Source organism: Aphelocoma coerulescens, chromosome 5, assembly GCF_041296385.1.
Source record: "Aphelocoma coerulescens isolate FSJ_1873_10779 chromosome 5, UR_Acoe_1.0, whole genome shotgun sequence".
NCBI classification, from domain to species: Eukaryota; Metazoa; Chordata; class Aves; order Passeriformes; family Corvidae; genus Aphelocoma; species Aphelocoma coerulescens.
In genome coordinates this window covers 40,806,143-40,828,423 of record NC_091019.1, presented here as the reverse complement: position 1 = coordinate 40,828,423, position 22,281 = coordinate 40,806,143, and the positions used below count along the sequence as shown (strand labels likewise).

The 22,281-nt window shown below is 35.5% G+C and overlaps 1 protein-coding gene across 2 annotated transcripts in view; it reads right to left on the bottom strand.

The window, feature by feature from the left end:
- AKAP6 (A-kinase anchoring protein 6) overlaps positions 1–21,918 on the bottom strand; it is a 220,970-nt gene extending 199,052 nt beyond the window's left edge. For both annotated transcript variants that reach the window (XM_069017782.1, XM_069017783.1), the window contains exons 1-2: positions 21,744–21,918; positions 19,351–19,708 (exon numbers count right to left, since the gene is read on the bottom strand). In XM_069017782.1, the coding sequence (XP_068873883.1) occupies positions 19,351–19,674 (324 nt within the window). In that variant the 5' untranslated portion in view covers positions 19,675–19,708; positions 21,744–21,918. The remainder of the gene's footprint in view (positions 1–19,350; positions 19,709–21,743) is intronic.
- Positions 21,919–22,281: the final 363 nt, after the last annotated feature.

The following is a 22,281-nucleotide window of genomic DNA, read 5'->3' as shown; positions in this document are numbered from 1 at the left end:
TTCCTTATGAAAAGCTACAGAATTTATTAAAGTTCTAGTGGAAATAGTAAAACCTGCATATAATGATGAAGTCCCTTGTTTTCTATTACTTACATTATTTCTAGTCTGTTGGTTTCCTAAGCCTTTACTAAACACTTCTCTTTACAATATAGGTCAAAACTGTAGCCAAAGTAATGCAATTATAATCTTAAAGTGTCTATTTCTAATTATACTGTGACCTATAAAAAGTTAGCTGAGTAATGTCTAACAGAATAGAGAAGATTGAGCATTAAGTTTCACCTCAACACCCACAAAAAAGCTAAAATCTTCACATGGAAACAGGAGACCAAGAGCTTTACACGACAAGCATCTTTTTTACCTTCTGAAGTGAAAGGTTTTAATTGTTTAAGCCTAAGATTGTAATTGCAGAAACTTTACAGTGTAGAACAGGGAGTGAAAGAGACTTAAGAATTCAGAAATCTACATCTACAGAGAAAAAATCTGTCAGTTTTGCAAGTTAGATTCACAGTGCACAGGAAATGCAATGTACTGTTTCAAGCCAAACACATTTAGGCAATACTTCTAAAGAACTTGAAAACCAACTGATTTATAACAAATGCTTTTATTTATAAAGAAAATTCAAACTGAAAATGCATTGCTTTACACTTTTTTAGCATTTTGTAAAATATTTCAGCTTAATGATGTCTTACCTCATTTATACTGGAAGGAGAGCTTTTGGGTATCAGCTTTGCAAAAAAAGGATTGTCCCATTTCCTTTCCTCAGCTAAAGGAGTTACATGCAATCCGCAATTCAAAAAATATATGTCTGTTTAAAAGACAGACAAGTAAGCCACAGATGATCTGTAACCCAATCCATCTTCAGTGCAGAGTCAACAGCTTTTGTTTTACATTAAATATAGAGAACTGTCTGCTGCCTCTACCTGTGTTATTGTGCAGATCAAGTTTAGGCCTGTCTGCTCTTCCCCTGCACGTTCCGAGCTACAGTAGTGATTTCTCAACATTCAGATCTGCTGTGTGGCAGCTCACTGAAATTTCAGCCGACACTTGGAGACTTGCAATTAGCAAGGTTATTTTAAGCACTGACCTAAGTTCCAGCAGAATGTTATGGCATTATGACAGGAAGGAATCTAGTATCATATCAGTCACTTGGTAACCTTATAAAGCTGATCTTGGAGACAAGACTCTCTAATTCACAGCATAAAACTAAATATCTGACCCCGAATTTACTTCAGCTTTTCTTTTTAAGCTTTGAATAGAGTGGAAATATCTAGTTGGTTAATATTAGGAAGCTCAGAACTTATTTTAGGACCTGGTAGATCATATGCTTGGAACAAATGTATTAATAGGAAATTATTACTTCCCTAATGGAGAGATTCACTGCTTACAAAACAGAGACTGTTACTTTTGCAGTGTTCACATTTGTAATAATTAACTATTACATTCTAAATGGGAGGAAAAAATAACTTATTTAATAAGTTGTTGAACTTATTACAGCCAGACTCTATAACAATACATTTTAGTTTCTCCTTGGCTATCTTGAAAAGGGCTCCCTCTTCTGTACAGGCCTTTGGTAACCCTGGAATTTGGTTTGCCCTGAATTCCTTTGGAATTCTCTGGCTGTCTAACTATTTCTAAGTCATGTCTAAAGGCTCGGTCATACCTCCACACCCCCATTTGCTGTTCATTCTCATTCCTCCCCCCTTCCCCCCTCCCTCCCCCCACTTCTTTCTTTTTTTTTGTTCATGGGTCAGTTTTCTTGTTCCCACCCATCCTCATAATACCAATAGTGGCAGATCTAACCTCACAAAGGGAACCACGACAAACAGCTCCTCTCACTGTATAGGTTAGAGCTATACTGATCAGCCAACTCATCTGTGTGCACACACACCCAACAGAAGCTTTTCTGAAAGCACTACAATCGGAAACACTACTAAATGAGAGAGGTTCATTTAAAGGAGAGTAAATGAAGGGAGGTTCATTTAAAGGAGAGTAAATGAAGGGAAGAACAAACAAAACCCAAGAAAAGCTACTGCTTTTGCAAATTATTTCATAACTTCTACATTTCTCTTACCACAATGAAACTGCTATTTGTTATTGTAGCAAAATTCACCAGAGGCAAAACGTACTTTGGAGAATTAAGAATATTAAGAAAACAATGGTGAAAACAACATAAACTCCTGTTGTCCTTTTCAAATATCAAATGTATCAGAGTTACATACAAACTTGAGACGGCATTCAAAACAATTAGCAACAAGCTAACCATTAGAAGTATCCCAAATAGCAAAATTCAAAATACAATATAGGCAGCAGGCAAAGTCTTCAAATATATCACAAGATCAATAGCTGGAGTTTTTGAGGTAACTGACCATTCATATACTTTTAAGATGCTCAACCCTCAGAAGGATAATATAGTCACACCAGATAGTACAGTACCTGAATACATACACACAGCTGAACACTGAACATAACGACAGAAACCTTATTGACATTATTACCTTCCTTCAGAAGAATTATTTTATGAGAGAAGATTTCTTATGAAATACCATAACCTGGCCATTTGAAGACATCATGAAAGCATTGGCTTGCTACTGCAGCATAGCCTCAGCCAATAAAAACTCTAAGGAAGTTAAGAAAAAAGATTTTTTTTTTTTTTCTTGCTTGGACATCTTTTTTTTAAAAACTTGGGAACCACAAAATCTGCATTTAAATAAATATCTTTTCCATTTTAAATCCATTCCTGAACATATAAATAGGTTGACCTCTGTAGGAGTAAGCATAAGTCTCAAAAAATTAGGGTAAGATTATTTGATTGAAAAATGGCAGTAAAATCACCAGTAAGGCAAATATGTTCTTCCAGTGCTTAGTAAAAAAGCAGATTATGACTTTTGACTTCAAAGTAGAGGGGAGAAAAATTTGACTGTAACAGTGTTTCCAGGTTGCTTGCTCTGTGCTGAAAGAGTATATCCTGCACAGCATTACCTGTTTTACTCAAGTCATTTGAACAGTATATGAAGATTTCTGGCTAAATTTTAAAAAAAACCATTGCTCAAAATTATTTTAAATCATTTCAGTTGAAATTCTCTTCATTTTCAGCTTCAAAATATTCTGGTTCTGGAAATATTATATCTTTCCTAGGAAAAATGTCAGTTTTCATCAGCTGCTAGTATTTAAACAGGTAGCTACACAGGCTGCAGTAGATTGTATCCTTTTGGCAATATGAAACAGATTTTCTAATTAATATCACAATTTTATTTATAGGCAACAATAGGATGATATGTTGAGATGCTGTGATTCTACAAGGATTTCCTCTGGTTTGGGGCTTAACTTGCGACAGAATAACCGAGGGTCAGTGGCTCAGTTCTCTCTTTGAAACTTGATTCATACCTGCCTAATAGCAGGAAATCCATTTCCTTTGAATATCAGGTAACTCCAAGAAACACATTTCAGAATGTTGTTTGCATTACTAGGTAGAGTTTTACTTGCTGATTGCACTCCCTATTCCAGGAGGGAGCAGTAGATGAGTAAAGCTGGGTGAGAAGAGCACGTAGTCTACTGATGAGTTGGAAATGGACTACCATCTTAATTAGGAAAACTATAAAAATCCTAAATAAAACCATGGTGAAAGAAATATAAGCAGAATAATATACATGATCTGACATTAATAACGAAACACTGCATAGTAGGAGGACAATTCAGCAGAGGTGGAAGGTTTCATCGTAAGTGTTTTGAAAGATCTTTATTGCTAGCTCTGCAAAATGGGCTCATTTTCAGCAAGTTATTCTGAAGATGTAAAATAGAGAAGGCCAGAAGGAAAACATCTGAAGCTAGAATTAATGAATGAGTCATATGTTTTCCCAGAAATACAAATACTTTTGGAAGGGTTAGGTAAAATGCAAACACTCAATGAAGTGACACCCGTGATCGACTTCATCACTTGTGTTGACTTTCACAGTCTAAATAGAATTACTGGGGGGAGCAGAAGGGGGGTGTTGGTGTATTATTATCTATTATTATTATTATTAACTTATTTGTTAACAATGAGCAGTTTGGCAGTTATTTTAGGGGGAAAAATGTCAGAAATTATATGAAAGGCTTCTAATTTCAAACTTGTAACATCATTTTTCAATTACATACTTTTGCTTGAGGTTTAATTCCTATGCTTTTTCCCTCGAGCTAACCTTTACTAACCAGACAGCCTACATAATTTGTATTATGAACTCAGCTTTTTTAATGTAAAAGACTAAAAATGCAGTCCTAGTTAACAACCAACTTGATTTTTTATGAATATAGCAAACAGACCTGGGTAAGATGTGTTAAGATAGTTTCAAATTTTCCAGTTAAAGAAATCTTCACTGGAAAAAAAATCTATTAATTTAAATTAAAATTTTGCAAATAAATTTCACCTGGAAAAGGTTCTCAAAAGCAGAATAGGCTTTCTCTCCATGTATCCACTTTGTATAGATGACTCAAATGTGTTTGACTGAAAAAAAGTGCTTTACAGCCTATTACGTTTCTGTAATTCTCAATGGCAATAAAAGAGACCAAAATTCAGATATCTTTTATACTTCGTATTTACTAATTCACACAAGTGTAGCTATGCATGGAGTACATAAAAGACCTACGCACAATAATTCAAGGTGGGTATCAAGAAAAGTGTTGGATGTGTGGTCTTTTCTTCTAAAATTTTTAAGATAAAATCTGATTTGTGGATTTTGAAATACCAGAATAGGATGGTATTATTCTCTTGCAGGTAATATAACCAAGTCTAAATACAGGAGTGGGAATCTTCAAACTTAATGGAGATTCAATTAATGGACAGTTTTATTACTTCACCTAAACTTTTCCCTAAGTGTCCCACCTTTGGGAAGTGTTTCATTTTCATTATAAACAGAAAAGGAAAATATTTCAGTTAGAAACAACAAATAGATTGAAAGCAAAGCAGATGAATTTTAACAATACAGTTATTGCAGTCTACCTCCATAATTAAAAATTAAAGTTTAATAACAAATCTGTCCCAAGTGCTTGTCCAATTGCCTATATTTGCATTTATTTAATATCTTCAGAATAACTACACAAAGAAATGCACCTATGTGAGGCAAGGAGAGATAGCAGACATTAACCTCTCCTTTTGATAAAGGAAACATCAGTGAATACTGCCTTTGGCATTTTCATTACTGTCATTTAAAGTGAGTGTCATTGAGAATCACTTTTTTCACTGCATACCCACTCAAACACAGCGGAGACTGAAGGTTTAATCTGCTCCTCCCTACACTTTCAAATTCTTTCTTTCAGAAAACAAGGAATTAAATGGACCTGCTTGGTGTACACACATGTTGACTCCCTCGTTATTCTAACAAACAACTGAACTGAAAACAGTTGGAGCTGCAGATTTCACTCACACCACTCAAGCTTAGTATCCTATTAAAAAATCCTCAATGCATTATCATTACAAAGTATAAGTTGACATATTTAAAGATATATACTGCAATTGAAAACTCTAAGTGGAGTCAGACTTCTCTGTTATAACATTTCACCATCCTCCTGACAAATCAAAAGATAAGTAAGGTTACTGCAGAGGAACCCTTTTTCTAAATTGCCATTTCTAAAATTTTGCAGAGAATAAATAGAATAAATAGGTTGAACAAGGACTGCATTTTTAGTCTTTTATATAAAAAATGTTGAGTTCATAAAACAAAAACAGTTCTAGATTTTGCTCTGAAGGATTTAATAATGAAAAACTCTAAACATGGTCTTTCCTAGGGAATGAAAGGCTGGCTAAAACTGGTTTTCCTTCTCCTATTCCAAGTAACTGATTGTCACATTCTAGACATTTCTAAGCAATGGGATTACACCATTCAAATTTTTTAAAGAAAACAGCTGTTACATCCAATATTCATGACCTGTAAGTTTTCCATATCTAGTTATTCAGCTGTTCTTTCAGTCCATGTGAGTTGCAGTGAAATGAAACTGTGCAAAAGACCAAACAGTTTTATACCGTAGTTAAATGAATGCGCGTATTGTTCCAAAGCAACAGAAAGAAAACAAAACCTACAAAAATCTTGGTCTTATCACTGCTTCAATGGACTGGAAGTCCCTTATTCACCCCACATGCAAAATCAGTACAGTATTTTGTTGCATATTTCACATTGCTTCTTATTAGCATTTGATGTGCACAGCTGTATGTGCTATGTGTGAATAATTCTTACAGGACTTCATAGACAGAAAGAAAGGAAGGGAAAGCACACAGAGATTTTTAAGACAGAGCACAGATACTTTTGAAGATCTGTGCCAGCTCTCATAATCAGCTGCTTCAAATTCAGCTTATTTTATATCTTTTTCACTGATTTTGTTTTGGATTGTTTTGGTTCTTTCAGTGAAGGATAAGTACATTTGGATAAAAGGAGTTTATCATGTTGCTATTTAGAAACATATTTAGACATTAGATATTTAGATGGTCATAAACCTATCAAAGGAAGTTAAACAAAATCCATTAGTCTCCTTAATGCATAAGGACATTTCTCATGCTAACATTTTATCATATTGGGTACATTATGTTTCCAGGATGTTGTTAAATTGATGTCTGCTCCTCTTCCAGAAAACTGATTTTGTAATAACACCACAAATATAAGTGCTCATTTTGATTTAAATAAATTGTGAACTGTAAGCAAAACAGTAAGAGAACCACTCTGTTACAGAGAAAGAGCTTGCCTTAGGGGCTGCCTGGGAGAGTGAAGGGGTGATAACAGCAGTGGTCTCATGGATGGGTTGAACTGCAATAACTTGCTCTTACTGCTGATTTTGCAGCCAGTTTATTTTGAACATAGTAAAAGTCACGTTGTGTCTGTATGGACTGCACTTTATCAAGCATACAGTGGGTGTGCCGTGTAAACAACTTCAAAACAGTAGGCAAAACAAACTAAAATATTAATTTACCCAGTGACCCATGCAAGCCTGAAGAAGCTTTAATTTTGTATCCAAGTAGAAAGGTCTGAGGTTATAGGTATCTTCATCTTCAGGGATACCCTTAATTTAAACACTGTCTGCTGTTAGTGATATTACCAAATTGGCATTTTTCTGACATAGAGAAATAGCAGAAATTCACTGTTGATATTGAATGTTTTGAGGTAGCAAGAGTATATGTATTTATAAATATATGTACATAAATGCACACACATTTCTCTGGGGGTTCTATGTCAGCTTTACCACTACAAGATCAAGCATTTTATTTTGCAAGCCTGCTAAACTTGAAACATTAGAAAAGATTTTTTTTTTCAGATAAATATTTTTTAAAACTTGCAAATTACTATTGGTAATGATGCAAAGTTCTGTGCATGTGATAGCAAACTTTTCCCTTTTCCCTTTCCCATCCCTCCCTTTTTCTCTTTTCCCTCCTCAGCAGCACGGGCAGCAGCTGGGCAGCTCCTACAGCGCTAGATGGTGCTGCAGCACAGCCGCAGCAGACACTGCTGCCTCTCAAATCCGCTGGATCTGAAATGTCTCACTGCTCTTTTTAATACTTAAGTTACTAAACATGTTACTCAAGACTATCGCCCAGGGTAGACTATCTGGGTTTTCATGTTGTTTTGTTGGGGGGATTTTTCGCCTTGTTTTACCATAAATTCTAACTTTGTAGGACACTATGCTTTGTGTAGTTTTCTCGCCCATGCAGTAAGGATTGAAATAAGGAACAAGAAGAAAATTGACATACATAATAAACGCAATTAATTACCACAAAGTAATGTTTTTAAGCTTATCACTTACCTACTTTGTCTTATACAGTGAACTGAGAAGACAAATAGCAAAGATTTTCCTACAATACTACAACACAAAACTTGTACCTGTGAAAGTAGTTTTTCTAATAGAAATACAATAAAATAAATACCAAAGTAACTAAACAAAGTACAACATTACAAATATGTTATTTACACGTTAAAAGTTCATTCAAATATGTTATTAAACTCCTCATTTCTGTAGTTCCATACAGTTCAGCAGCTTCCCAGGAGTATACAGTTGCCTATGTGCACATTTGCAAAACTATATCCTAAATGTCCATTCGTTTCCTGGCTTTCTTTATATTACTAAAACCAAAGATTTTGACTTTTTGTATTATTATTATTATTGTTGTTGTTGTTTTTATTATTATTATTATTATTGTTGTTATTGTTATTGTTATTATTATTGCTCCTGTTCGGTTGGCCCTGTTAAGTAGAATTCCATGCACTGGGTAATTTGCCAATTACAACTGGTTCTGTGAGAGAGCAAAGTCCACTTGCCAGGAACAGTTTCATGAAGTGAGGTCTTCAAAGAAGAATTGAACTATTTAATAATTCCCATTTAATGCAGAATTCTTAGAAATTCTTGTAGATGTCTAATTTGTAGTTACTCCTTAGTTGCAGTACTTCACTACCGAAATCACCTCCTTTCTATAAATGCTAAAAGCTGTATTTCCAATTCAAGAACAAATTATTCAATCATCAAGGCAACAAAATCATCATTCATTCAATTGTAACAACTGAATCTTCACCTTTAATAAGGGAACAAACAAAACTAAGAATAAAACCTCCAATAAAATCAGGAAGGTCAGATTCTAGTAATGGAGGACTGTGTGTCAACACAAAGCCAGCTGCTGACAACCTGGATTGCTGCAGGAACATGCCACGACCATACTCAAAAGTGTTTGAAGCAAAACGAGTCCTGCACCCTAATAACCTATGCACTCATTGATTTGAGCATACTAGAAAAGGTATAATACACTTTAAACTGAATTTTTTTCTTTACCCTTTTATGGTCATAGACATTACACAAGACTAGATTTCAAAAAAAAAAAATGCTCTAGACAGAAGTAAGGCCCATGTGTAGAGAGCAGTGCTGTCATCTGCTTCCCTTTCCTTCATTTTTAATGCAGTAAGTATTCTTAAACCTGTGCTCTGTCAGGCTCCTGCTCTCTCCACAGAACGTGGCATTGGTCCAGGTTAGGAAAGAAAGCACAGCTTTTTGAAGCAGCAATTCAGCATGGCAGCAGATGACTCAGCATTGTGCTTCAGTGAGGGACAAACAGGAAGAAGAAAATTAAAAAGGACAGGAATCAGATGGGGGTTTTGAAAGACAAAATCTTTGAGAGAGAGAACCTGAACACAGCTAAAAGGTAAATAAAACAGAGGAGAGAGCCTGGAAAATAGAGCTAGCAACCAACAATTAGAACATAATTTGCAACCTAACAAGTAAAAGTCCCAAGCCAATCTGCACCAACATGTATTTATGTGAATTGAGGAAAATGTCTTTTTCAGAAGTAAGACACCTATATAACACAGGTCTTTCTTTGGTAATTTTCAAGCAACCTCTTTAATAACTTAGAGGTGTGGCTCTTTCATTCTGATTTGCTGTCTCCAATATAAGATAACACAATAGCAAAGAAAATCCATCTAATAATTGAGAATTGGTCAAAATTCACAGATCACACCTAGATACTGTAACTACAAGCCTGAGCACAGTAATTTGAATTGCAGTGGAGATCACCACAGAGTCTTTGCTGCTCAAATCTTAGTTTGGTGATTTAGCTATTCATTAGCGTAAAAAAAAAAAAAAAGTAAGATAAAACAGACATTGAGAGATACTATAACTCATTCATAATTAGGATCAAAAAATGAATCTTGAACAGATTTGAGACAGGGAAGATATTCTTGTAGATCTCAGCTGAAAATCAAAAGCATATAACTTAAATTGTAAGGTGGTAAAAAACCCCCATGTTTTCAGCACTACTTACTCTACCTGAAGTTTGAAAGTAATACAGCCTTCAGTATTTTGTGAGGTGTTTTGAAAGCAGACAATCCTATTTGTAACCAGAAATGCAATGTTCGGTTCGAGAAAAGAGAGTGGCTCCCTTCCTGTGTGTTCTTCTATTTACCTCTGCTTTAATCCCTCATACTGAACTGCTGGTCTAGGTTCATAAACAAGGTGGATACTTAAAGTACCCTTTGAAGAGAAGGTTATATTTCTAATAATACATAGTAGGTTACCCACATTTACTGGTAATGCACTGTGTAAAAGTTGGTATTTTAATCCAATTCAAAATGATCTATTTCAAGTTAAGATCCTAGTCCCCTGTGGAAAAGGGATCCTGTACCTGATAACAGATAAACAAATGTGTAGCAAACTGTTTTTTCTTCACAGTTAAACCAGGCATCTCAGCTTTCAGGAAGTCCCCATAAATACTGTATGAAAGAAGTGCAGACGACTTTTGCAAAGAAAACATAAACTAGCTTCAGTGGTACCATGTCTGTAGAAATCTTACAATTGCCCATGGAAATATCCCTCTTCCCTTTGTTTTATCATGAGTCTTACAATATCTGATAATATTCTTAAATGTCCAGATTGTGAAATTCATTTATTGCCTAAAAATCCTGGATTTAATTAAAAGGATTCTAGCCTTACTTTCTTCCTCAGTATAACTGTGGAAGAGCAAATAAGAATGCTCAGTTTAGTACCTCAGCTCTATGATTTTAGAGCATCATTGGTTAATGATTTTGCAGACTTCCATCTGATGGTTTTTTCTGCTCAGCTGCTCGACAGTGCTGAGATGGAGAAAGAGATGTCAGCCACACCTTTCATACAAGCCAATTATGTGGTGTATAAACCACTTCGCCCACCCCACACAGCTTAATGGTCTTAAAATATGATTCTATGTCTTTATTTTGCTGGGTCTTTTGAATACTTTATTCAAAAGTACAGATACTTGGGATCATTTAAAATATAACATTTCTTCTTGACTATAAATTCCTTTTTCCCAAAGGGTACTAACCGTACTCTGTCGTGTCAGAAGATTTTATTCTGTCAGTGTATAAACAGACATATAGACACAGAGTAACCTCTCAATATCTATGAAGCTCAAGGCGAGCTGCAAACACACTCACACACATTAAAGGTGCACTACAATGACCTGTTGTATAGTTGCTCCAGTATTACAGGGCAGGTAATTCAGAAGAATTTTTGAGAAAAACCAGAAATGCATGAGGAATAAGTGCATATGCAATGCTGAGGTAGCAGTGGCACTGTATTTCTGTTGCGGTACTACAAATATACTTACGAATATATATGCCCACGTATGTCTGTCGGTTATAAAAACATATTTCATCATGTCAGATCACAGTCACACATATATGTGTACATATAAAATCATCTTTTCCCTCTACATTAGCAGATAAACTATGATTAAACCTACAGAACCTACTCTGAAGAAACTTGCTTTCTCGCCTGTGGAACATCTGCATTGTTTGTTATCACAAACAAATGTATTCATCTCAACACAAAGAGATGAAAGGCCACATCGGAAGAGAAGACTGTGTATTAAAGCTTGCTTCAAGTCCCTTTTGAAGTACAGAACCACAGCAAAGGGCATGTTTGGCTGCAGAGCCAACTGAAGAGAATAAAAGAATACAGCTCAGACATCTTTGTGATACCTTTTCCCAGCTAATACAGATTATGAAAAGTAAGTACACTGCTCAGCAGGAAAGGGAAATTGCAATGTACTACTACATTCAGTAGATTTTATATTTTGTGAAAACTTATAAATGATCTGTCAGAACTTTGGAGTGCTATGATTGCTGTAGCAGTGGTGCTGTAATGCAGTGCTGCTTTATGCCTTTTGAATTATATGTGTTTTCCAAAAAGAGATGGAAACACTTCCAAAAAAAGAAGTGCTCCATCTTTTGAAATACAAGATATAGAATCATAACTGACTACATGAAAACTACTGTCTTTCTCCAGGGAATCATATACAGGGAGAAACTGGCAGGTATTTGTTCTCCTTTTCCTCCCTGTTTCTTCACAGTCCATTGTAAATGGTTCAGCTCCTGTTCAAAGAGAAAACTTGTTCATCAGTCTATAATTCTGCACAATTTCACTAGAGAAGTGGAACACATCAAAATTTTCAAGTCATTTTTGGACGTATGTATGTAATCCTGCTAATGCTTTTTTACATACAAATCAAAAAAGCATTAGACAAGCCATGAAAAAATTGTTTATTTATAACCTTTTCTGAAGCAGATGACATCACCACATCTACAGTGTCAGTCAGACACTAGCCTGAACCCAGGCTCCTGCCCAGACTTGCCATCTAGCTGTATATGTTAGATTCAAACAACAAGGGCAAGCTGCAGTGCAATCCTTAAGAGAAGGTCAGGGTCCAGTATGGTTCCCAGACTGCCCCAAGCAGACAGATCAAGCTCAGGCAAGGTCACATGAACTTCATCCTCCAGAAGGCACCTCCCACGCCTCAGTCACAAGGTGGCTGCTATGCGTACAACAATATTTCAATTAAAAGCATAAGTGTAGCTAAACAGACACATTGCCTTCTCCACAGGAAAATACACAGAACCTTTTTGCTTTGCTGATATATGAAGGAATCATATCAATTCACTGCAGGGTTTCTAATGGTTATTTACGAAAAGGGTTTCATTCTGAGGAATAATTCACATGATGCAAGAGGCAAATATCCAAGGATGTTTAAAAATCACCAACTTTCAGAATCTGTTCTTACTAAAACGCAAGTTTGTTATGTTACTGAGACATTCATGTTGCATTTTCGGCATTCAGACAGCAATCATCCAATAACCTGAAATTTCTTCTGTCGACTCTCCCATAATGAAAGCCCATAAGGAAATTTTAAACATAATGTAACAAACCGAAAATTCCTTCCATTTTGTGCAATTTTCTGTGCCTGACTGTGACTGCTCCCTTATGCCATATTACAGTTTTTGGATATCTATTAAAAGTGACATGTAATTATAAGTTGAAAATGTAACAAACCCAGCCAGCATAAGGACTAATAAGAAATACATCCATGGAGTACTGAAATATGCAAAGCAACACCTATAAACATAATAGTTCACAATGCAGATCAGAAATAGGTGACTGCTGTAATACATCATATTGTCCTACCTCATAACATATAGACTCAAAAAAATCATCAAGAAAAAAATCACCACTGTGATTTATGTGGCACTGCTTTTGTGCATATGCCTTTGTTTACACAGACATATATATTAGCGTAGATATTCATTTAAAAAAATTCTTGCAACAAAGTCGCAACTTTCATAATAAAAAATCCCACTGGCATCCTTACTTTTGAATGAAAATAATTACATGATGTGAATGACCTATCATTTTAAAATTTGACAGCACTAAATCTTACTCATGCCGTTGAAATAGCATTAATGTAGGGTTTTCCAGGAAATCTGAACATCAGTATGTGTTATTATCATCACATACACAAATACAAAATAACAAAATACATTCTCTCAGCAAATATTTTTGTTAATGAACTTACACGATGACTTGACATACAGAATTTTTCCTCAAAATGAAAACTATTTATATCATTGCAGCATTGTATCCAGTAAACATTTGTATTTGAGTCAGACTAGGATATAGGCTAGAGGAGACTGTAATAAGTACCATCTGTGCTGGAATCTGATAGTTACTTTAATATTTCTCCAGAGACCATTGGTGGAGCCTATTAGTTCATTTTGTACAGCCTGTATTATCATATTTTAATGTAGAAGCAATATGGAGAGAGGAGAGGCAGAAATAATAATTGTATTGGGTTGAAGTGCATTTACATGCATTCATGTATTGCTGACATGTAAAAGAGAGATTTTGGAGTAGGTATATATTTCAAAAGTGTAAATATCCAAAGGAAAGTGAGATTTTGCAGAGTTTTTATTTTAGAACTAGAAGAAACTGAGAGTGGTAGAAGACCCACTTTTTTCCTCATCACAGGCAAATATTCACCTTCTTCTTCCAAGTCTCCTGACTGCAGAACAATCAAAATGTCTATTTTAGGACAACCTTAAGACCTCCACAGCATTGCAGATGCTACTGTGCTCCTATCTACAATGTCCCTGAATTACACATCACCCTTCTATGTCCAAATACGTCACTCAGAACTAATGAATGCATCTCTATCCTTGGAAGAAATGTCACCGGTTGCAGAATTTTTGTTCAGTGTGTCATTAGTGGTTTGCTTTGTAGAAACTCTAGCTGATTAAAGGAGGTGTTCATATTGTCCCTTGCATTAAGGGGAGGGCTCAGATACTTCACACATTGTTCAAAATTCCTTTTCAATGGCCGTGTACATGGACCTCAAATGAGTCTATCAGGCAACATATGCCTTTCCTTTTTTCTTTTTTTTTTTTTTAATCTGTTTTACACAAGCCCAGAAGGAATACCCAGTGCTGATGTCCTACCACTCCAAGGAATAGGCAAATCCCTTTATCACAAGAACACTAATTCCAACAATTTTTATTGGTCACCTTTCCTAGCTCTTCACAAAGAGAGTCCAAGCTTAAAAGAGTCCAGAATGCTGTCTGCAACATTTATTAATTATTCATTTATCCTGATAAATTATGCAAGCAAGATCTTCCATTATCACTGGGGTTACCAGTTAAGTCTACTCCAGCTTTTAGCTATTTTTATTCCCCTGATACATACATAACAGCAGACTAACCAAAGTAGTACTCTCTTCTCTACTCAGAAACAGATAGGAATTTCTCATTGTTTCTCAATTTTTTCCACTTTTTATTAGTTCCGAATTCTTGGAGCTTCTTATTTTATTCTAACCTGAAGCCTTCTATCTTAATTTGATCCCACTTTCTTTGGAAGGCAGCTGAATCTCCAGTGATATATATATGCTCTTTCTGTGTTCAAAGCACAGCCCTGCATCATCTTACTCAGTTGCCAATTAGCTTGTAGATGTCTAAATACCACAAAAATACCCCTGTTGCTCATTTCAGTGAAAGTATTCTGCTGCCTAAAATTTTGCATTTTTGAACTCAGACTACCATAAATCCTGACAAATAACTTTGTACCTAATTTCTAAACTTAATTAGTACCTAGAAAATTGACTTGATCATCACTTTCCTCATTGGAGGCACTGACCTGGTAGGCAAGTGAGCAGCATGTCCAACACATCCAGGATCGCACTCTGCACAGAAGGGAGCACTAGCCTCTGTTTGTTTGACAACACATAGCAAGGGATTAGGACAATTTTTGAGGGATGTGGAAAAAGTGTTTTTTCTTCTCTTAGGCAGAACAGAGGTTAGCCTAACAGCTACAAAACCAAGACGACTTTTACAGGTGTGCTATTACTGTAGTAAAGCACATTAAGATGTGGTAAACAAGTCACATTTTTTTCCAAAAAACTTCCATCTGAGCAAGACTGTAGAATTGCCAGACATGTTAGAAGGTTTCTTAGCAATGAGATTGTTTGGCCAGATAGAACTTGAGAAACACAGATTAATTTCTGCTATTACATTATTTCCATTTTGACTTTTTTCCAAATCAAGGAGTATGCTCAGGCCATAGGAGAAGAGTGAAAATTTAAATATGTAGGCCTACTAAACTAAACTACTCAGAAGATTAGAAAAAGCTAATTAAAGAGGAGGGGATGAGAAAGGTATCTACTTTACCCTGGGTTTTACATTTTTTCAAAATGCTCACAATGTAATGAAGAAAGGAATAACCTGTATCTAACTGCAGATATATTAGACTCTAATGCACTTTAATATCTTGTTTTGATAATTTCTCACACTCTCTTCTTAGCCAGAATTTAAATTCAAGGAAAAAGAGCAACTAAAAATTCTGTGTCCCTCAAAAAAGTAGAAACAGAGATAGTGAAAGGATAATGGTTACATGATATTTGATCTCTATCCAAAATTCATGAAAATTTTTTGGTAGGAGTCAAGAGGAAAGATGAGAGATCCAGTCCAGAGATGTTTGAGACTGACCCAGGTATCCTGGAAAAAGATGACTGAAATCTCTCTACTTGGAAAGAGAGAAAACATCTATGGTCTGCAAAAGAGACACTATCACAGCATAAATTGTGTTTGTTTCCATGTCAATATATATAATATATGGTTCAGATATTTAAGTCACAAAGAGGTGATGGAGTGCTTTACTCCAAAATAAGTTACAAATTAACAGACATCTCAGATACAGAAGAGTATACTAGGTCATCCCAAATTACTTTTTTTTTACAAAAAGATGGAAAGCACTTAATCATTTGAAACAGTAGACCCTTCCTTGTGAGAGTTAAGGGATATAAAGTAAAGCAGAAGAACAGGAGCTGAATCCAGGTTATACCTCAGAAGGATTCCAAGAAAGATTTGGCTGTAAAAGCAAATATATTTTATTAAAAATATAAAAAACTAAATGGATCATGAAAGTATCTCAACTGTTTAAGACAATACAAGGACAAAGAGAGCACATCTATAAATTCTTGTAGCAAAAACATATATTTTTTTAATCTCTTTTACAATATTTGCAATTGATAACAGCTACACTGAATGTGTTTGGGAGATGTAAATGTATCATAGAACAGCTTGAGTTCAGAGTGATGCCAGATGAATTACTAAAATAGGGCGTTCTGGAATCAGAAGAGTTACATTTCAACTATCTTCCTGGAGTACTCATGTGAAGCTGAGCTTTCCAGGAAATTTCCCAAGGGACAATATAAGGAAAACCTCCCACTCATGCTATGTGGCTAGTTCTGAGAAAGGAAATTGCAAAAGTGAGACAAACAAGTATTTTCAAAGGATCAGTGGTGGTTAGTAAAACCCTAATTCATGTAGCATGGAAAGAGACTAGCAGCAAACACCAGATCCCTAGGGAACAAGCCACAGTAAAGAAGCAATGTTCTTGATTACAGAAAGAGCAGAAGCACAGATAGATCTGCAACTGAGATACTGAGAAAATTTTCACAAGAGAAAGAGATGATCTCTGTGGTGAGCAATTTTTCCAAGTAATAATATAAAGAGTCTGCTATGGCCTGGTTCCTCAAACCACTCATCACCACAAGCCAACTGACAGCCAGAGGAAGGAAATCAACTCTAAGCATCCAAAACAAATAGAAAGCTTTATGAAAATGGAATCAGAAATCTCCTGGCTGAGGAAAAAAAAATATGAGAAAATGAAAAATTGCTTGTCTTACTGCTACATTTGCATTTTGAAAATTATATTCAGAAGCCATTATGTTATAGACTTTTATCCAGAGTCTGTATAATTCATTTTTCTCATTATGATTTGGACAAAAAACCAGAAAGAAGACTTCTTAAATTTGCAGATGAAAACAATTAGTGGGCTTGGAGGAGATGTGGAATGAGATAAAATAAAAAAAGTTTAATAATGGACAAAGGTAAAATCCTACATGTAAAATTTCACAGATAAAATGGGCAAGAGTGAGGTGAAAAAAATATATTGTGGGAAAGGTGATTGGGAACTAGAGTGAATTACAAGATGAACTTGAATCGACCATCTCCTGCTGGTTTGGAAAAAAGGAAAATACTAAACTGGTATGTATTGTTTGAGAGATATGTGAAACACTTTTTCCAGTCTCCTCAGCAATGGTCAAGCTTCACACTGAGCCCACTGTCAAGCCTGGGCACAACAGTTCCAGAAGGATACACATCATTTGGAAGTAGCCCCTCAGAAATATTGTCAGAGGACAGAAGAAAAAAATATATCCGTATGAAGTTTTGTTTTGGCTTTTGCTTAGTTTTCATTAGTTATATAGTAGAGAAACTATTCAAAATACATCTAAAGTCTATATTATATTATACTATATAAAATAATTTCACAACACTTGTTTCTACAGTCCTATTTGTTTTTGTCTGTATACAGATTTAAAGGTCAGCAGGTTACAGAAGGTCTGTATTCCTAATGTGCTAGTTAAAACTTTGCTTCATTTGTTTACATAGACAAAACCCTTAGGAAAGTATTTTATGAACTCCCATTGACTCTTGTGACTTCACAAATAAACCCTAAAAAGAAGAAAAACCATGAGGAATGCTATCCATTCACTGACTTCCATTTATAAATAAAATGTATTAGTGGACATATGAGGGTGAGCTGTATGTACAGAATATTCTCATTTCGTAAGCAGTTCTGCTTGTGCTCTGAACCAGCCCAAAGCTGTGTGCAAACACCACCCACAAGCTCCACAGACCTTCAGTTTCAGCTCAGCGCTGCACTAATACAGACACAAGCAATTCCAGATCAGAACTAGCACCAAGTCCAGCAAGATTTCCCAAGTCTGATTGCAGAACTACCTTTTCACAGGATCTGCTAAAAACTTACTGCACATTGCAGATTTTGTCAAAAGCTGGCAATGTCTACCCTAAATTTTTTAGAAAAATGTTGGGACCATTAAAAAAAATCAAGATCAGCTCTCTATTTGGTTAGGACTGATTACGGTACAATCACTCTGGTCAGTGTTAGTATAGAGTGTTGTATTTTAAGACAGCTTGCAGCTCCAGTCCTAAAATAAACACAAATAAAATACCATTGCACTGAGTATGAAGGAAGACTATGTTCACATGAACAGGCCTCAGAATACAACTCTGAAGACAGCTCAGTCTGAAGAGATAACATTTGTGCTATTTTTGGAGATTGCCGCCTTTCAAAAGCGTGCCTCATCTGCTGCAGCAAACCAGGCTGTGCAAATGAACATACACTTATGGTCCCAGGCACTAATTATTTGAACATTGCCTTGAATTTCCTTAATAACTTTAATGATTTAGCAAAAATTAGATCTGGGACCAAAACAGAGATAATTGTTTAAAGAAACTTGAGTTCAGTCGTTGGGTTGGAAGGAGATTGTTGCTCTTAAAGCTTAAAAAAACCCACGTTTTTGGGAGACAAATTCCAGTCTTGCTAATGCATTTTCTTGCTGGTAAAGGAAAGGAAAAATGTTGATTTACTGGTTTTGACTGTTCAACTCCCATCACTTCATATTTCTCACCAAGTCTCTGATCTGAAAAAAAAATCTGTGAAAAACTTTTTAATATTTAAAATTTTTAATGCCGTTCTACCTGAATTCAGACTTCAATGTAATCTTTCCGTAACTGAAAGGCCAGACATTAGATCACATGTGTATCCTACTACCTCTGAAACTTGCATATTTTTCAAATGAGTGGCTCTGTTGGAATTTTGTTGGACTTTTATTTGGGAGTTTTAGGTATAGAAGCCCATTAAAATCACTGGGAATATTTCTGGGCACCTGTGAGATGTCCAGTCAGGTTACTGCTACTGTATTACCTACTTTTAGAGTGTGAATATGTTAGTGAATATGGTTATGACTGTTGAATTAAGTGATGAGCAAATAACAAAAAAAGTCTGAAAAAAATCTGATAATTAAGTGGTTTCTATTATCTCCCTTAAAAGGATTGATTCACTTTTTAACACAGGCTGTCAGACACGCTTCAGCAGTTAGGAAAAGCCCTTTTGTTTATTTTACTAATGGCAGAGTTGAATGAGACACCTTCAACTGAGAAGTCTGTAATATAAATTTCATCATACCTTCAGCTGTACGAGATGCACATCCACATGCTTGCTATCCGAGTCCTGCTGGACCGAGTAGGTCAGATCCCTGACTCTTTCAGATGTCATCCGAAGCCAGGTCTCAATTTCTGGCAAGTGGAGGACAATCTTCCAATCAGCCCCAGTGTGTAGAGGAGGAGGCTTTTCATACTGCTGGCCAGAGTCAAGGTCCTTCATGACACCCCCTTCCCCATCTTGTTCCACTGTAGGAGTCATGTTTATGAGCATGGGAGAGGCATCAGATGGCATCGGATCCAGTTCTTGTGTTCTCATGGGAGAAAGTGCTACATCCATGGCTAACATGTGAAAGTCTAAACCATACTTCTTTCAAAAATAGCTGCAAAGATAAAAAGAAAACACGCTGCTGTTTTAAGGCCAAATTTAGCAACAAAGTATTCAAAGACAAGGAGTAAATTATAATGTCTGAGATGTATTGGACATCTAAGTAAATTCTTCACCCTAAAAATTTATACTGGAAGTTCAAGGCTAAATAGATTTTTTTTCAAAATAACTTTTTTGATTTGAACAAACAAGACCTTTGCCCGAGAAAAATAACGAATACGGCACTTCTCTCATTGCCATTTCCAATTGTAATTTCTCATCTAATTTCCAATCACCTTGGAAACTATAGTTTTCAATTATGAAAAATATGTTCTGATTTTCTACAACTGCAATACAAATAAATGAACATTGATAAAGTCAGCAGAACTTTGCTGAACTCCACAAGTTAATACAAAACTGGTATTTGTAAACTAGTACATATTGGAACATATTTCTTGGCCTGAAATTTGGGACTAAACACAGAATATTTCAAGATTTATTTAAATTTCCAACTCGACTATTGATCATGTACAACAAAAAATTTGCAGGCAAACTTGAAGCACTTATTGAGGGCACTTGGTTGATTTATTGATTTTCATTTTGAATTTTAAATTCTGGTCATTTTGTTAGATTAAGAACAGTTGCAATAAGCCACAACACTAGCAAAATGTAGATATAATAATCCCAAATATGAAAATATATACCGAAAATTAAAACACCATTTTACAAAGTGTCTTTATGAAAACCCAAGTTCTGTGTCATCAATATACACTTATGAGGTCCACTGGAAAAAGTAAATAAGTGAAACATTTTACTTTGTACCTCTTCTTCTGTATGTTCTACTTACATGTGTCCTACACAAGAAGAAGGCTGCCATAAACCCTATGCATAAAAAAACAAACAAACAAACAAAAAAAAATAACCAAAAAAAACCACAAAACCAAAAACAAACAACCAAAAAAAAACCCCAAACAACTTTACTTACTTAACACAAAAGCTATAAGATTGTAGAAAAAACAGTGCCTTTCACTATTAAATCAACTACACTGTGACTACTGAGTTATATTCCTAAATATTTCACGCGGAGTCTCAGCATCTAAAGACTACTCCTGCAGGCAATGAGAGTATCAATGAAGTACCCGGTGACAATTTCACTTATCACAGCCAGGAAGGACAAAAAATTTATATTCTATGTTAATTTGATTTTATTTTCTACCCCTCCACTACTTAGTAAATCAGCGTTTGCACATTTACATGTTCACAAAACAATATATTTAAGTTATGCTAAATATTATTACTAAATATTAATTTGGCACTTCAGAACAAAATTTTCTATCAGTGCAATCAAGCAAAGGGAATGAAAGAAGAATGAAAATATTCTCAGTGCCTGCTGTAAAATTTCCAGGTCTTTTAGTTCAAAGTTTGAAAAATTCCAAATTAAATGGTGTTAAATAAAACGTTCTGCAGCAGGGCCAGATGAAATTAACATTTCAGGGTGCTGAGTATTTTTTAAGTTCATCTCTCTACATTGCCTACATTTTTCAGCTTAAACTCTGGTGCCAGAAATACTCAACATATATAGTTAGAAAAATCAGTGTAATAACATTTTTGTCTTAGACACTGTTGATGATAGCCCCAGTTCTAAAGCATAGAATTCATCTGTTCTAACAGCCAAAACGATCTCAATATTTTAAACCTATTTTTTTACAATATTTCCTCCTGAAAACGAAATTTTGGTGAAACACGTGGTCCTTGTTTCTGCATGTTTATTGTTAAACATGCCGATCAGCAAAACAGTTGGTTGTGAATCACCAAATGATACCAAAGCGCAGGAAGAGCAGTGCTTGCTTCGTAGTTTTTCACATAAAATAACCCCTGGCACTCTTACAGAGTTTTGCAGTATGACTCAGCTCTAGTAAAGCAATTAGCAAACAGAAATGAAAACATGCTCCTGCAGAAGCAAACAAAAGCTAGCCCATGCTGCATGCAGAGCGCACTTCTAGCTTTCATACACTGAGTGTGCAATTAGCAACCATTAGGAACCTGCTGACCTGTTTTTTGTTACGATGTGCTTGACTCTGTAAGAGTGGCTCTCCAGCATTACAGCTAATGCCTCCTTAATCCTAGTAGCTCTTATAGTCAAGTCCTTTAAATCCTTTCCTTTCTGTCAGATCAGGAGAAGTTGCAACACTTCAATTAAGAATATGTGGAGAAATTTTAAAATAAATAATTCTTTTCACATTCTTAAAAAAAAAAAAAATTAAAAATTCTGCAAATGTAATAAAATACTCTGTGGATACGAATTAGTAAGGTCTGTGAAAGCTTTAAAAAGCTCACAAATGCTTGAAAGGAGAAACTTGCAGCTGGAAATGACCGAATCCAAACACTAGGACACAGATTTCTTTAAACTGATTCTTGGCAGAATAAAAAGGCATCATCATCCAACTACGCTGCGAGAAAGGACAAAAGAAAGGTCCTCCTGCGCTCTCCAAGAACACTGGCACTGAAGGAGGGCGGTCACACTTGAGCTCCTAAAATCACCGGAGAAACCGAAAGCTCCGCGTCACCTCCCGCCCGCAGCTCCTCTGC